Here is a 17665-nt window from a genome sequence, read left to right as displayed (position 1 = left end):
CCTGCTGACTTTTAAAACTCAAAACGTTAGGGACCTGGTGTGGCAGTATCCATGCTGGTCTTCTGGGGGAAGGTCTTTCATGCTGGAACTGATACAGGTTTGACCCAGAAGGTCAGTCACCCCAGAGCACAGGAGAATATTTTTGTAATAAAGCACAGTAAAGATCCAGTGTCCAGGTTAGCCACCCTTAACTTGTGTGTCTGCATCTATGCTGAGAGGTAGAAGAGGGAAATGGCACCCACTGGTTCCTTTGTTTCCAAAGAGGCAATGTCATGTTTCTCAGATGCACCGCAAGAAGGAGGAATCATATCTCCCAGTGTATTTAGGTGATGCTCAGATTGTGCTGTCCCCCCTCCAGGTTACTTGCTTGTCTTCTGTAAAGGAGCACTGCAGCACCCTCAGGGCTCTATATCAGCCACTCCATAGACCTCTAAAACTCTAGTCTTTGATCCCTATTGGTTGCAAAATCTCATGAAAATCAGCTCCTCTTGTTTTCCCAGTCAATGGCTTTGGAAAAGTGTTTTCTTTGTATAACCTCCTGTGCACCCCTCTGTCCTTTTGTCTCCTCTCTCTCCACCTGGACTCCCACTCCTCTGCAGTATCCATGATCCATTTCTCCCATAACCACATTTCTGCACCTCCTTCCTTCCACGGTGTGGTCTCTGCTCTCTCTCTGGTTGTACAGTTTGTTCTGTCAGTCCTCAGATTGATTCCTTGGGTATTCAGAATGATTTGATATTTATCCAGCTGTGTTTGAGGGATGAGATAAGCCTAGGGTCTTCTTACTACACTGTCTTAGCTCCTCTCAGCTGAGAAAGGTCAGTATTAACTCTTCTGTAAATGTTTGGTAGAATTCACCTGTGAAACCATCTCATGCCACACCTTCATTTGTTGGGAGTTTTCCTATTACTAGTAACAAAATTGAATCAGTAATAAATCTGTTTAGATTTTCTATTTCTTTCTGATCCAGTTTAGAATTATTGGATGTTTTTAGGAATATATATATTTTTTCTATATTGTATAATTTGTTGGCATATAAATTTTTGAAGTAGTCTTATATAATCCTTTGTATTTCTGTGGTGTTGGTTCTAATTTCTCTTTCATTTGTGGTTTTGAGTCTTCTCTTCTTCTTGATAAGTCTGGCTAAAGGTTTGTGCATTTTATATTTTCAAAGCACCATTGATTTTTTTTCTGTTATTTGTGTCTCTATTTCATTTACTTCTTTTCTGATCTCTATTATTTTCTTCTACTAACTTTGGGTTTTGCTCTTCCTTTTCTAGTTCCTTTAGGTGTAAGCCTAACCTGTTTGTTTGAGATTTTTCTTGTTTCTTGAGGTTTGCCTGTGTTGCTGTATACTTTCTCTCAGAGCTGCTTTTGATGCATCCCAAAGATTTTAGTCTGTTGTGTTTCCATTTGCTTTTGTCTCCAGATATTTTTTAATTTACTCTTTGATTTCTCCATTTGCTTATTGGTTTAATAGCATATTGTTTAGCCTCCATGTATTTTTGTTTTTCTGTCTTTTTTTTCTTGTGACAGATTTCTAGTTTCATACCATTTGAGTAGATAAGATGCTTGATTTGATTTTAGTCTTTTCAAATGTATTAAGATTTGTTTCGTGGCCTAACACATGATGTATCCTGGAGAATGTTTCATGTGCAGTTGAGAATGTCTTTTCTCTTCATTTTGGATGAAGTGTTCTCTAATAATCTATTAAGTCCATCTAGTCTAATGTGTCATTACAAATAACTATTTCCTTACTGATTTTCTGTCTGGGTGATCTGTCCATTGATGTAAATGGGGTGTGAAAGTCCCTAATATCATTGTATTACTTTGAATTTCTCACTTTATTATCTTTAATATTTGCTTTATATATTTAGGTATAAATATCTTTAATATTTGCTTTATATATTTATACATAGTTGGGTGTACAGATAAACAAAATTATTTTGTCCTCTTGTTGGATTGATCCCTTTATCATTATGTAATGCCCTTCTTTGTCTCCTGTTGCAGTCTGTTTTAAAGTCTGTTTTGTCTGATGTAAGTATTGCTCCCTACCTCTTTTCTTTTTTTCAGTTCATTCATTCACCCTTTGTTTTTGATTGAAGCTTTTAGTCCATTTACGTTTAAAGTTAGGTGTGTACATATTGTCATTTTCTTAGTTGTTTTCTGGTTGTTTTTATAGTTCTCTGTGTTCCTTTCTTTTTCTCTTGCTTTCTTCCCTTGTGATTTGGTAACTTTCTTTAGCCTTATGCTTGGATTCCTTTCTCTTTATTTTTTGTGTATTTATTACAGGTTTTTGGCATGTGGTTACCATTAGGTTAATATATAATAACATATGTATGTAGCAGTCTGTTTTCAGTTGATGGTCACTTAAGTTCAAATACATTCTAAATACGCTATATTCTTACTTTCTCCCTCCCCACATTTTATGTATATAATCTCATATGTTACATCATTTTATTTTGTGTATCTCATAACTAATTTTTATAGATGTAATTGATTTACTACTTTTGTCTTTGAACCTACATAACAGCTTTATAAGTAATTAATCTTCTACCTTTACTATGTTTCCTGTTATCAGTGAAAAATTTTCCTTTCATAATTATTTTTACTTGTACTTATGACCTTTTCATTGAAAGAAGTCTTTTTAATCTTAAGGCTTAGTGGTGATGAACTGCTTTAACACTTTTTTGGGGGGTGGGAGGGAGTCTGGAAAACTCTTTATCCCTCCTTCAATTCTGAATGATACCTGCCAGGTAGAATAACCTTGGCTTTATTTTTTTGTTCTTTGTTTTTTGTTTTTATTTTTGTTTTTGTTTTTAGCACTTTGAGTTTATCCTGTCACTCCCATCAGGCCTATAAAGTTTCTACTGAAAAATCAATTGTAATAGCCTTATAGGGTTTCCCTTGTTATAGAATTACTTGCTTTTCTCTTACTGCTTTTAAAATTCTCTATTTTTTTGGGTGCTTGGATGGTTCAGTCAGTTAAGCATCCAACTTTGGCTCAGGTCACAATCTCATGGTTTGTGGGTTCGAGCCCTGCATTGGGCTCGGTGCTCACAGGTTGGAGCCTGGAGCTGCTTCAGATTCTGTGTCTCCTCCTCTTTCTGCCCCTCCCCCACTTGTGCTCTGTCTCTCAAAAATAAATGTCAAAAAAAGATTCTCTATTTTTAATTTTTGGCATTTTACTTATTATTTTTCTTGGTGTGGACCTCTTTGTGTTCATCTTGTTTTGAGCTCTCTGTGCTTCCTGAACTATGACATCTATTTTCTTTATCAGGTTAGGGAAGTTTTCAGCTATTATTTCTTCTTGTAATTTTTTTGCCCCTTTTTCTCTTTTCCTTCTGTGACCCTTATAATGTGAATGTTAGCATGCTTGATACTGTCCCAGAGGTCCCTTAGCTATCCTCCTTTAAAAAAAATTTCCCTTCTCTCTGCTGTTCAATTTGGGTGATTTCTAATACCCTGTCTTCCAGATTGCTGATCCATTCTTCTGCTTCCTCTAATCTACTTTTGATTTCCTCTAGTGTATTTTTAATTTCATTTGTTGTATTTTTCAGCTTTGATTCATTCTTTTTTATATTTTATATGTCTTTGTTGAAGTTTTCACTGAGTTCATCCACTTTTATGTCTGGTGAGCATCTTTATCACCATTACTTTTAAATCCTCATGAGTCAGATTGCTTATCTCTATTCCATTTAGTTCTTTTTTCTGAGGTTTTGTCTTGCTTTGTTTGTTTGTTTGGAACATGTGTCTCTGTTTCTTCATTTTATGTGACTTTCTGTGTTTGTTTTATGTATTAAATAAGTCATCTATATCTCCTGGTCTTGAAAGTAGTGGACTTATGTAGAAGATATCCAAGGGGCCCATAATACAACCTCCCTGGTCACTATAATCATGTGCTCCAGGGGCATCCTTTGTATGGGCTGTGTGCACCGTCCTGTTGTGGCTATGCTGATGAGCAGGACTTTTTCTGGGCTTGGCCAGTTGCAATGACCAGTTGCAATGAGCAATTGCAACTACTGTGAGTGCACCATTGGGCAGGGCTGGCCCCAGTGTAACTGGCTGAGAAGCCTAGCTATAGCTACTGTGGGCATTCTGGTAGGTAGAGTTAGCCCCTGCTTCAGCTTGTTGAGAACCAAACCATACCAATAACACATACCAATCCATGGCTATACAAACAGATAATTTCAGATTCACATGCAGTTTTTAGTAATAATACAGAGATATCTTGTATGTTTTTCACATAGTGAAATATAACGTTTCAACTATCATGTAGAAAAATCTTTTATGAAGTTTATTTTGATAGAGCAGAGGAGGGGCAGAGAGAGAGGAAGAGAGAGAATCTCAAGCAGCCTCCATGCTATCAGTGCAGAGCCTGATGCAGGGCTCAAAACCATGAACCATGAGACCATGAATTGAGCCAAAACCAAGAGTCAAATGCTTAACCAAATGAGCCACCCAGGTGCCCCAAAAAATCTTTTTGATAAAACAAGTGAGAAGTTACAAATGCCTAACTTGAAATATATGATGACTATATCATTTTGTTGTCTTTATACTTATTTAATAAATTATTGAAAGAAAACTGAGATAAAATATTCTAAAAAAGAGAAGGGAAATCAATAGACATTCTGACACTGGAAGCAACTGACTTATAATTTCAGATCTTACTAAAGGCAGTATATAGGAATAAGAAAAATGCAACTAATGAAGAAGAATTAACTAACACATTGGGAAAAGATACTAACACATTGGGAGAAGATTTAAATTTCATATTGAATTTGACAGAAAATGCCAATATTAAGAAAACAAACTCATAAAATGTCACTTTAATGAAGACATCAGTCACTTCCTAGGAAAACTTGAAATGCTCTAAAAATTCATGGTTTAGACATAAAAGGAACTTGATTGAGGGTTTCCCTGACAGAAAACAATGTAACAATTTACATGATATTAGCAATAATTAATTTGAAGAGCAAAGGAAAGTTTCTAAACTATCAACAGTACAAGACACGTTTCCATCAGACAGACTGAAGTAAAGACAGAATCATTTTTCTGTTCTCAATAGGATATAATACGAAATAATTGTCATATGAAGAAGCAATCAAAGAGCATGCAGCCAAGAAATGTGAAACAGTATTACAGAGATGTGTTAAGGAGTTACTTAATTTCTGAAATATTTTTTTTTTAATTTTGTGATGATTGTAGCATTTATAAGCTTTTTAGTCTCATAATTTACTTTTTCTCTTATTATATCTCTTTGTATCTAATTTTTTCAAATAAGTGTGCCCTGTCTCCAACTTTTCTAACTTTCAGGCCTCAAAAAACCTGTGTCAAGTCAGTCCTATGAGCCTAGAATGCTGCTATGAGCATAGATTAATGCTTCTTTAAATGTTTCATGAATTATTGTTATGAAAAATATTTGAAACGGAAGAGACACCAAACTAAAACTTACAAATTTTAAATTTTATTTTGAAAGTTTAAAGTGTATTGAAAAATAGAGAAAATAATACACAGAACTGGTAATATCCGTCAGCCATATTCAACAATGATTAAGACTCCATGCTTTTTTTCACTTTTTTCCTTTCTTCTGTAGTATTTTAAGGCAAATCTCAGATACCTGTGTCATTTCATCTCTTATACCTAAACTCATGTCTCTAACAAGTGTGGGCATTTTCTTACATAAACATTTACTTAACCAAATGTTAGGTCTTACCTCTTGTAAAATTAATAAGAATTCAATGTTATCATGTAATACCCTCCATAGATAGTCAAATAGTCCCAAATGTTTTTCAAAATTTTTGCATTGGGTTTATTTGAATCATGATACAAGCAAAGTCAGCACATTTAATTTTATTAAAAGCATAACCTCAGATGCGTTACGGGTTCAGTTCCAGGAAATCACAGCAAAGTGAACATCACAATAAAATGAGTATCATAATAAAGCTAGCAAATAAATTTTTGGTTTCCAGTGCATAAAAAAGTTATATTTGCAATATACCATAGTCTATTAAGTGTGCAATAGAATTATGTCTAAAAAACAATGTGATTTTTTTTTTTTTTTTTTTGAGAGTGTGAGGAGGGGAGTCGCAGAGGGCGAGAAAATCTTTAAGCAGGCTCCATGCCCTAGCAGGGAACCCAACACAGGGCTCCATCTCATGACCATGAGATGATGACCTGAGTCAAAATCAAGAGTAGGACACTTAAGTGACTGAGCCACCCAAGGCACCCCACAATGTGCATATTTTAATTAAAGAACACTTCATTGCTAAAAAATGCAAACCATCATCTGAACTTTTAGTGAGTTGTAATCTTCTTGCTGATGGAGGGTTGTGCCTTGACATTGATGGCTGCTGACTGATCAGGATTGTGGTTGCTGAAAGTTGGGGTAGCCTTGGAAATTTCTTCAGATAACAATGAAGTTGGCCAAATTAATGGACTCTTCCTTTTACAAACAGTTTCTCTCTCGTACAGCGCTGTTTGATAGCGTTTGAGCGCAAAACTTCTTTCAAAATTGGGGTCCATCCTCTCAAACCCAGCATTGCTTTACCAACTAAGTCTATGTAATATTCTAAATCTTCTGCTGTTATTTCAACAACTTTCACAGCATCTTCTCCAGGAAGAGATTCCATCTCAAGAAATTACTTTCTTTGCTCATCCATGAGAAGCAAGCCCTCATCTGTTCAAGTTTTATCATAAAATAAATCACCAATTCAGTCTCATCTTCAGGCTCCACTTCCACTTCTAGTTCTCTTTCTATTAATATCACATCTGCAGTTACTTCTTCCACTGAAGTCTTGAACCCCTCATTGTCACCCATGAGGACTGAAATCAGCTTCTACACTCCTGTGATGTTGATATTTTAACCTCTTCCTATGAATCACAAATGGTTCTGAATGGCATCTAGAATGGTGAATGCTTTCCAGGAGGTTTTCAATTTACTTTGCTCAGAACCATCAGAAGAATTACTGTCTATGGCAGCTATAGCTTTATGGTATGTATTTCTTATATAATAAGACTTAAAAGTCAAAATGACTCCTTAATCTGTGCACTCTAGAATGGATGTTGTGTTAGCAGGCATAAAAACATTAATCTCATTGTACATTTCCATTAGAGCTCTTGGGTGACCAGATGCATTGTGACCAAAATGCAGTATTATTTTGAAAGGAATCTGGTTTTCTGAGCAGCAGGTCTCAACATTGGGCTTAAAATGTTCAATCAACCATGTTGTAAACAAATGTGCTGTCATCAAGCCTTTGTTTTTCCATTTATAAAGTGAAGGTAGAATAAATTTGGCATAATTCTTGAGGACCCTAGGATTATCCTACTGGTCAATGAGCTTTGGCTTCAACTTAAAGTCACCAGCTGCATTATAACCCTTAACAAGAGAGTCAGCCTATCCTTTAAAGCTTTGAAGCCAGGCATTGATTTCTACCTAGCTATGAAAGTCCTAGATAGCATCTTCTTCCAATATAAGGCTGTTACATCTTATATTAAAAATTTGTTATTTAGGGGCGCCTGGGTGGCTCAGTCAGTTCGTGAGTTCAAGCCTTGTGTCAGGCTCCGTGCTGACAGCTCAGAGCCTGGAGCCTGCTTCAGATTCTGTGTCTACCTCTCTCTCTGCCCCTACCCTGCTCATGCTCAGTCTCTCTCTCTCTCAAAAATAAAATAAACATTACAAAATTTAAAAAAAAAGAATTTGTTATTTAGTATAGCTATCTCTATTTTCTTAGGTAGGTCGTCTGAATAATTTGCTTCTATGTCGGTGCTTGCTGCTTCACCTTGCACTTTGATGTTAGGGAGATGGCTTCCTCCCTTAGACCTCATGAACCAACCTCTCTGCTAGCTTCATACGTTTCTTCTTTAGCTCCCTCACCTCTCTCAGCCTTCATAGAATTGAAGAGAGTTAGGGCCTTTTTCTGGATTAGGCTTTGGCTTAAGAGAATGCTATGGCTGTTTTGATCTTCTATACAGACCACTAAACTTTCTCCAAATCAGTAATAAGATTGTTTTACTCTCTAACCATTTGTGTCTTCACTGCAGGAGCACTTTTAATTTCCTTCAAGGGCTTTTCCTTTGCATTCACAGCTTGGTTAACTGTTTGGCACAAGAGACCTAGCTTTTGGCCTGTCTTGGCTTTTGACACACCTTCTTCACTGAGCTTAATCATTTGTAGCTTTTGATTTAAAGTGAGAGACAAGTGACTCTTTCAGTTGACACTTAGAGGCCATTATAGGATTATTAATGGGACTAATTTTAATATTGTTATCTTAGCTAATAGTAAGGCCCAAGGAGAGGGAGAGAGATGGGGGAACAGCTGGTCAGTGGAGCAGTCACAACAGACTTTCTCAATTAAGTTAACTGTCTTCTATGGGCATGGTTTGTGACGCCCCCGCCCCAAACAATTACAATAGTATCCTCAATGTTCACTGATCTCAAATCGCCATAACAACTATAATAATGAAGAAAAAGTTGAAAATAGTGTAAGAATTACCGAGTGTGACAGAAAGTGAGCTTAACGCTGTCGGAAAAAATGGTGCTGATAGACTTGCTTGACACAGGGTTGCCCCAAACCTTCAATTCGTAAAAACCACAACAACAACAACAACAACACAGTATCTGTAAAATGCAATAAAACCAGGTATATCTGTATGCTTCTTAAATCTCTTCTGATATGTCACCTGTTTTTCTTGTGTCACTTCTTACAGAACTGAAGTCAGTTGTCGTATACAATGTCTCGTTTTTGGGTTTTATCTCTTTGTTTTCCCTGGTGTCATTTAACTTGTCGTTCTATCTGTCTTATTTCATATAAGTGGAAGTTAGCTCTGGGATACTGGTTCTCACACTTGAGAGTGCAGCAGAATATCCTGGAAGGCATGTTAAAACACAGATTGCTGGGTTTAGCCCCAAAGTGCCTGATTCAGGTGGTCTTGGATGGGGGCCAATAATTTGTGTTTATAATAAGTTCCCAGAAGATGCACTTACTACTGATATAGCAGGAACTCTTTGAAAACCACTGCTTCTATACTGTTCATATCTTTAATTTTTCTAAGATTGCCCATTATATTCAGTAATGAATAAGATTTTTAAAAAGCTGAATGAATTCAGTAAAGTTACATGATACCAAATCAGTATACATAAATCTGTTGTTTCAACTATGCTTCAATTAAAAAAAAATTTGTTTTTTACACTAATACCAACTATTAGAAAGAGAAATTAAGAAAACCATCTCATTAACAATTACATAAAAAAAAATACTTAGGAATAAACTTAACCAAGGAAGTGAAAGACCTATGCACTAAAAAATTTGGGACATCAATGAAAGAAATTAAAACTGACACAAACAAATGGAAAGATATTCCATGCTGATTGGAAGAAATAATATTGTTAAAATGTCAATACTACCCAAAGTAATCTAGAGATTCAATACATTCGTTATCAAATAAGTTAAATTTATTTAAATATGTGAAAATTCCAATGGCATTTTTCATAGAAGTAGGACAAGTAATCCTAAAATTTGTATGGAACCATAAACGACTCCAAATAGCCAAAGAAAAACAAAGCTGAAGGCATCATGCTCCCTGATTTCAATATATACTACAAAGCTATAGTAATTAAAAATGTATAGCATTGGCATAAAAACAGACACACAGGGGTGCCTGGGTGGCTCAGTCAGTTAAGCGTCCAACTTCAGCTCAGGTCATGATCTCACAATCCATGAGTTCGAGCCCCGCGTCGGGCTCTGTGCTGACTGCTCAGAGCCTGGAGCCTGTTTCAGATTCTGTGTCTCCCTCTCTCTCTGACCCTCCCCCGTTCATGCTCTGTCTCTCTCTGTCTCAAAAATAAATAAACGTTAAAAAAAATTTTTAAAAAACCAGACACACAGATCAGTGAAACAGATAGAAAGCCTAGAAATAAGCCCATGCGTGTATGGTCAACTTAGGATAAAGCCAAGAATAGACAACATGGGGAAAGACCATGTCTTCGATAAGCAATGTTGGGAAAATTGGACAGCTGCATGCAAAAGAATGAAACTAAACCACTATCTTACACCATACACCTAAACAAACTCAAAATGGATTAAAGACTTGAATATAAGACTTGAAACAATGAAACTCTGAAAGAAAATACAGGCAGTAATTACCTTGATGTCAGTGTTGGTGATGTGTTTTTGGATGTGACACCAAAAGCAAAAGTAAACAAGTCGGACTACATCAGACTAAAAAGCTCTTGCACACTTAAGAAAACCAACAAAACAAAAAGGCAACCTGTTGAATGGGAAACCATATTTGAAAATTATATATCCAATAAGAAGTTAAGATCCAAAATACATAAAGAACACCAAAAAACAAAAAAAACAAAACAAAACAAAAAACCAATCCAATTAAAGAATGGACAGAGGATCTGAGTAGACATTTTTCCAAAGAAGGTGTACGTATGGCCAATAGACATCTGAAAAGATGCTCAACATCACTGATCCTCAAGGCAATGCAAATCAAAACTACAATGAGTTATCACCTCACACCTGTTAGAATGGCTACCATTACAATCAGAAGAAATAACAAGTGTTGGCTAGGATTTGGAGAAAAGGGAACCCCCCGTGTGCACTGTTGGTGGGTATGTAAATTGGTATAGCCATTATGGAAAACAGTATGGATGTTTCTCAAAAAGTCAAAAATAGAAGTATCATATCCACCAATTCTACTTCTGGATAATTGTGTAAAGAAAATTAAAACACTAGCTGTAAAAGATATATTCATTCCCTTGTTCATTATATTATTATTTATAATTCCCAAGACATGGAGGCAACTTAAGTGTCCATTGATGGGTGAGTGAATCAAGAAAATGTAGTGTATATATATACAATAGATTATTATTCAACTATAAGAAGAAGGAAATCTTGCCATTTGTGATAACATGGATAGACCTTGAGGACATTCTGCTAAGTAAAAAGAGAGTAAGGAAAATACCAAATGATCTCACTTACAGGTGGACTGTTGAAAACAATCTCAGAGATAGAGAAAACGTTTTGGAAGTGCAGTGGGTAGGGAATAGTTGGAGAGAGTCAAAAGGTACAAACTTTGAGTTATAAAGTAAGTCCTAGAGATGTAATATACACCATGGTGGCTATCGTTAATAATATTATATGGTATATTTGAAAGTTGTTAACGTAAATTTTAAAAGTTCTCATCACAAGAAACAATTTTATAATTGCCTATGGTGCAGAGGTTAACTAGAATTATTTGGATCATTTTGCAATACATCCAAATATTAAATCATTGTTATATACCTGAAACCAATATAATATTGTATATCAATTATAACTTGACCAAAAAAGAAGTAACTGGTCAAATTTCTAAATTGCCATTTAAAAAATTAATTCAAATTATTTTCTGTATAGCTCTAATGTGTAAGCAGTCACTCAGAAAACATTTACTTTATTCCCACTATGTGCTTGACATTGTCCAAGGTTATAAAGATGGAAAAGTCATGGTCTTGAAGGGTCTCCAACCTCAAGTAACTCTTAGTCTTGTGGAAGATGGATATATAAGCTAACTTGTATAAGACTTCACGATCAGTGCTCTGACAGAGCTACATACAGACTATAATGAAACCATGATTGCCTGGCACTAAATTCATGAGATTCTTCCCTTTTTTAGGGTATAATAAAGAAATGAAAGGTTTTTCCTTATTTTCCTTGGCTGCATATATCAGAAATGGCCCCTCTGGCCTCAGCTGCATCTCCTATCAAGCACTGTGATATTGCTGTCTTAGCCATTCTATATGCTCTGACCACAGAGTAAGCAAACAGATGGAGCTTCCTTTTTTGGGGGGGGTTGGGGGTGGGGGGTGGGGTTCAAGGTCCAGAGCTGGCAGTTTTATTAGGGTGGTAAAAATGTTAGAAAATGGAAGAGCAAATGTATTTTTAATAGGTCTTCGCTAAGGAGAGCCACAGGTTATGTCGAAAGGAAAAAAATGGAATATATAATTAAGGCAAAAATACACCTTTGGCCCCATGGCAAAATTGAGAGGAAGGTATAGAGATTTCCATACACCCACTGCCCTTAGGCATGTATAGCCTCCCTCATTATCAACATTACTTACCAGAGTGGTACATTTGTTATAATTGATAAGCCTACATTGATGAATTATAGATACCCAAAGTCCATGGTTTATATTAGAAATCATGGTGTTGTACTTTTTATGGGTTTGTACAAATATATCATGACACGTATCCTATAGAGTATTTTCAGTGCCCTAGAAAGCTTCCATGCTCTGCCTATTCGTCCCTCCTCACACCCCAACCCCCGGTAACCACTGATCGTTTTACTGTTCATAGTTCTGCCTTTTACATAATGTCTTATAGTTCAAATCATGTGATATGTAGCCTTTTTAGGTTGGCTTCTTTCACTTGGTAACATGTATTTTCATGACTTTTTAGCTCATATCTTTTTAGTATCAAATAATATTCCATTACCTGGATGTACTACAGTTTATGCATCCATTCGCCTACTGAAGCACATCTTGACTGCTTTTTTAAAATTTTTTTTAACATTTATTCATTTTTTGATAAAGACAGAGCACAAGTGGGGGAGGGGCAATGAGAGAGGAAGACACAGAATCCAAAGCAGGCTCCAAGCTCTGAGCTGTCAGCATGGAGCCCGACGCGGGGCTCGAACTCACAGACTGCGAGATCATGACCTGAGCCGAAGTCGGATGCTTAACCGACTAAGCCACCCAGGCGCCCCTTGACTGCTTTTAAATTTTAAAAATTATGAATAAAGCTGCTCTAAATATCCCTATGCAGTTTTTTGTGTAGACATAGTTTTTAACTCCTTGGGTAAATACCAAGGAATATGACTGCTGGACCATATGAGAAGAGTATGTTAATTTTGAAAGAAAAAGCCAAACTGTCTTAAAGTGGTTGTACCATTTTGCATTCCCACTGGCAATGAATGATTTCCTGTTGTTCGTCATCCTCATCAACATTTGATGTTGACAGTGTTCCAGATTTTGGCCCTATAAGGGCATCTCCTTGTTTTAATTGGCATTTCCCTGATGACATATGTTGTGGAACCTTTCTTGATAGGCCTCTTTGCCCTCTGATTATCTCCTGTGGTGAGGTATCTCTTAAGGTTTTTGGCCATATTTTAATCAGGTTGTTTTCTTTCTTATTTAGTTTTTAGTGTTCCTTGTATATTTTGATTAATGGTCCTTTATCAGATGTGCCTTTTGCAAATTTTTTCTACCAATCTGTGGCTTGTCTTCATTCCTCCATTTTTAAAGACCAAATAGTTTTGTAGAAAATTGGGTCCTGCAAAAAGTCTTAAGTGCTATTTCTGTAGAGAGCATTTCTTTGTTGCTGTAGGGAAGAAGCAGAAGGTCATGTGCTATTGAGATTCCTGTCTCCATGTAGCTTAAAAGAAAATGCAAATTAACATGAGAAGTAGAGAGCAATGATAGTCTTTAATTTTATGTCAAATGCCATAGCATATTAAGAGTTCACAGTTTAGAGAAACATTGAAGTAGACTGAGGTAGAAGAGGGAATCTGTGGAAATTGAATTTACTCAGAGTGGCCTTGAAATCTAGTTCTGTCTTCAACAGTGGCAGAGGCAGAAAATGACATTCCAGCTGAGAAACTGGATTCAGAGTTATAAAAATTTCAGTTTATATTGTAGAGGGAAAAATTGATTATGCTTTAGATTTAGATTCTGAATATTCTCAGATCTGTAAGACTGGATTTTTTTTAGCTAAAGGGACTAGAGGTATAAATCCTACATCATTCCAAATTGTTCTATTTATAGCAGATGGCTAGGTTGCGTGTTTCACATGGCAATAGAATATATTAGCCCAGCTTATTTGCATTCATATGAGTGTATTATAACACTTAAAATGTTGTACTTTAGCATTTAAAAAAATATATATGCTATATTTTTCAAACCTATGGAATATTTGCTTCATGTTTTATTTGGTAAATCTACCTTGTTAACAATTTGAAATATTATTATAATATTACAATGATATAGTGTCAAATATACTGGTTTTTAAATTTTAACTTTATTTTTTTAATGTTTTATTTATTTTTGAGAGAGAGAGAGAGACAGAGACAGAGACAGAGAGTGAGCAGGGGAGGGGCAGAGAGAGAGAGAGAGAGGGAGACACAGAATCCGAAGCAGACTCCAGGCTCCAAGCTGTCAGCACAGAGCCTGACATGGGGCTTGAACCTGTGAACTGTGAGATCATGACCTGAGCCAAAGTCAGACGGTTAACCAACTGAGCCTCCCAGGCACCCCCATTTTAGCTTTATTTTTAGTATCAGTGACCTATTCTAGTTTTATTATTCTTCCTCTGATTATGTAGTAATAATAGTGTGATCTTTAAAACATACTACACATACGTTATCATTGCACACAGGCATTTTTGAACACTGCTGATTTAAAATTTTCCATTGTAAAGTTCTTTCTAAAGCCTTTTACTTTGTTAATTGGAAAATGCTGCCGCTGTTGACAGAGATATTATCCATTTAGCTGAGGCCACCTTTGTACCTAAATTACCGTATGTGAAATTTGGGTTGTTCATCTGGACTTATAATAATTTCTGTACCACTCCAGACTAAATTGCAAAGGACTAAAACTCAGATTTAGGCAAAGAAAAAAAACTAAGGGGGTGGTGTAGAAGATGTACAGTATCACACAGTTGAATTCAATTGTGGGTGAATTTCAGGCACAGTTGAATCTAGAATCTCAGATGATGTTATTAGGACTCTTGTTCTGCTTAGTCCTGTGGGATTCAACTTGATTTCAGTTACATAGGGGTAAAGTTGGGGCACCTCTAGGTTAGAGAAGGCTGATGCCCTATAAATGGCACTTTTGCCTGGAGAAGCAGAAGCTATTTCTGAAAGGAAAAGGTACTTCCCTGACAAAGAAGTAGAAGTTTCCACAGTGGGACCCATGGTTGCTCTTGAACACAATTATCAAAGTTTGTGAAAACTGTTGGTTGGCATTCATCTACTAAGCTTTAGAAAGCATTCGACTTAAAAGACGATTCAGAGGATACCTGGTTCCTTTTCTCTAGACCAAAGTTAGATGCCATCCTAAGACTCACAGACCTTTTAAAAACTGATTTTCAAGCCTTTGGTTTATAAATAGCAGCCTGGTATCAATATTTTGTATAGTCCTTCTTGGGCAAAGTAATTAAACATATCCACCCCTCAGTTTCCTAATCTGTTTAAAAAATACTAAAGCAGTTAAATTGACTAAGCTCTGAGGTCATTTCTGTTTCTAAGAATATATGATTCAATGATTCTCTTGCAAAAGTGATTATAGGTTGGCTTTCCTGTCTTTTGTCTTTTTTCTCTCTTTTCTAGACTATGTACATTGAGTGGAAACTATCTATGCTCTTGAAAAGCCAAATTCTGTAAAAACTTCCTGCAGTGATAGAAATGATCCATGCAGCTATTGAAATGTGGCTGGTGTAACTTGGGAAATGAATTTTTAATCTAGTCGTAATTACTTTTGATTCAAATGAAAACAGCCCCAACTCTGGCACTAACTTTTTTCAACAAGATTTTTACGTAATAGTTGAAATTTTAAAATAAAATTTATAAGCTATGTGATGAATTTCAAAGCAGCAATCCCCCCTCCCCCCACTTTCTTTTCAGTCTCCCGCACACAGCTACTCAAGCTACGACTCTGGCAAAAATGAGAGTGTAGACCGAGGTGCCGAGGACCTGTCTCTAAACAGGGGCGATGAGGATGAAGACGACCACGATGACCACGACGATTCTGAGAAAGTTAACGAGACTGATGGCGTTGAGGCAGAGCGGCTGAAAGCTTTCAATGTGAGTCCCACCACTGCCCCCCCTCCCCGCCCTGTGGGTTACTTTTTACCACTTCACTTTCATGTTGTTGCTTGTTGGTAAACGTGGATATTCTAGAGACGTGTTTGTTTAATTTACAGAAGGATTTAAAAAGTACATGAAACTCTCTTTGCCAACCAGACACCAGAATTGCTGGGTTTTGTTTAGAATTTTACAGCCAAATGTGAGCTGAAAACTGGATTTGTGTTGTGTGAGTATGCATGTTTACCTAGAGGATGAGGGGGTCTCCGCTTATTCCTCGCAAGAGTATGCCTGTCATCAGTTATTTCTTTTGCCTTCCTGGCTTATCTAATTATGCATGACAAAAGAGTCCCCCTTGTTATCAGAGATTAGTACACTGTGCAGGGTAGCAATGTAGCAGCCATACTGATCATTAATGGAGAATTTTATGGGGTGCTTAATTGTCACAGTCTGCTGTTATTTCCTGAATTTTTTTTTCCTACATGATAGTCTATACTTTTCTGTCTGTCTGTCTGTCTGTCTGCCTCTCTCTCTCTTTCTCTCTAGTTTTTTTTTTTTTTATCCAACCATTTAAAAAGCCTTTAAAAGGTGTTTGCTTAAGATCTCTGGCTTTCCATTGCAAAGTTCTCCAGTGCATAAAGCAGAAAAGAGTATTTTCCTATCGGTAATCAAGACAGGAAGCTAGGAACAGCAGAGAGCAGTCCTCCAAACCCTTCTCCTCTGTCTCCCTCTTGCCAACAGATGTTTGTCAGGCTGTTTGTAGATGAAAACTTGGACCGAATGGTCCCAATCTCTAAGCAGCCCAAAGAAAAGATCCAGGCTATCATTGACTCATGCAGGCGACAGTTCCCTGAGTATCAAGAGCGTGCCAGAAAACGTATACGTACTTACCTCAAGTCCTGCAGGCGGATGAAAAGAAGTGGTTTTGAGATGGTGAGTTTTGAATTAAAACACAGCCCTAGATTCCATCAAAATCCCACATGTAAACCATGACACTATTTTTTTTTCATCTTAGTGTCTTTTTTATTTTTTCCATAATGTCAGGTCAAAGGGGTTTTTGTTTGCTTGTTTGTTTTTACCCCCTTCTCCTTTTCATCTTCCCGAAGTATTTATCCCCTTTGTTATTCAATAAGGCATAGCTGGTGAGACCAGCTTACAGGCCCACATGGTACCATGTCACAGCAAATGAGGGCAATCTGCGTAAAACCCAGTGAGAACCAGCATCTCATTCGTGTTCGTTTTCTGTCACTACCAAAGTGGGTATAAGGTTAATCAAGGCTTGAAGCACCAGTTGCTGCTTTCGGTGGCACGTGAGAATGGCTTTGTCTGGAGCCAAAGGAAATGGATGACTCCACCTAAATAATACTGTTTTCATACCAATGGTTAACAAATTGCAAGCCTTGAAAGTTAAAGATCAGTAAGATAAGGCTTTGTTGTACTCAGTGTATTTACGCGCTTGTGGATGGTAACATGAGCTTTTATATTCCTCTGGGCTCTCTAGATGGACGAGATTATGCTGACATTAGATCCTTATGGGTGGAAATCAGGTATCAGTGCTTTTTGAACTTTATTTCACCTTTCTCTAATTGTTATGCCCAGAAATAGCGTATTCATTTACAATGTATTTTTTTTTATTTTTGTTTTTTGTGTATGTGAGCAGAGATGTATTAAAAATTCTCTGAATCGATTTATTTCCCTTTCGTGGGTCCATCAAAGCCAAGGCTGATAGTGATGGCGATCGGTGCCTGTAATGTGTTAGTTGCGAAGGGTGATGTTAGTGAAGCTACGAGAGGTTTCAGAGTATGTCATATAGGAGAAATAGG

The 17665-nt window shown here is 36.7% G+C and overlaps 1 protein-coding gene across 7 annotated transcripts in view; it reads left to right on the top strand.

Moving 5' to 3' along the window:
- Positions 1-17665, top strand: part of NOL4 (nucleolar protein 4) — a 426345-nt gene that overhangs the window by 284713 nt on the left and 123967 nt on the right. For 4 of the 7 annotated variants that reach the window (XM_042962703.1, XM_042962709.1, XM_042962708.1 and 1 more), the window contains one exon: positions 15663-15842. In XM_042962703.1, coding sequence (XP_042818637.1) covers positions 15663-15842 — 180 coding nt within the window. Of the gene's footprint in view, positions 1-15662; positions 15843-16583; positions 16776-17665 lie in introns of all 7 variants that reach the window. The other 3 variants (XM_042962702.1, XM_042962707.1, XM_042962705.1) reach the window with 1 other exon arrangement.

The sequence above is a fragment of the Panthera tigris genome, chromosome D3, assembly GCF_018350195.1.
Source record: "Panthera tigris isolate Pti1 chromosome D3, P.tigris_Pti1_mat1.1, whole genome shotgun sequence".
Lineage (NCBI taxonomy): Eukaryota > Metazoa > Chordata > Mammalia > Carnivora > Felidae > Panthera > Panthera tigris.
The sequence above is the reverse complement of the archived record's forward strand: the minus strand, read 5'-3'. Positions and strand labels throughout refer to the sequence as shown.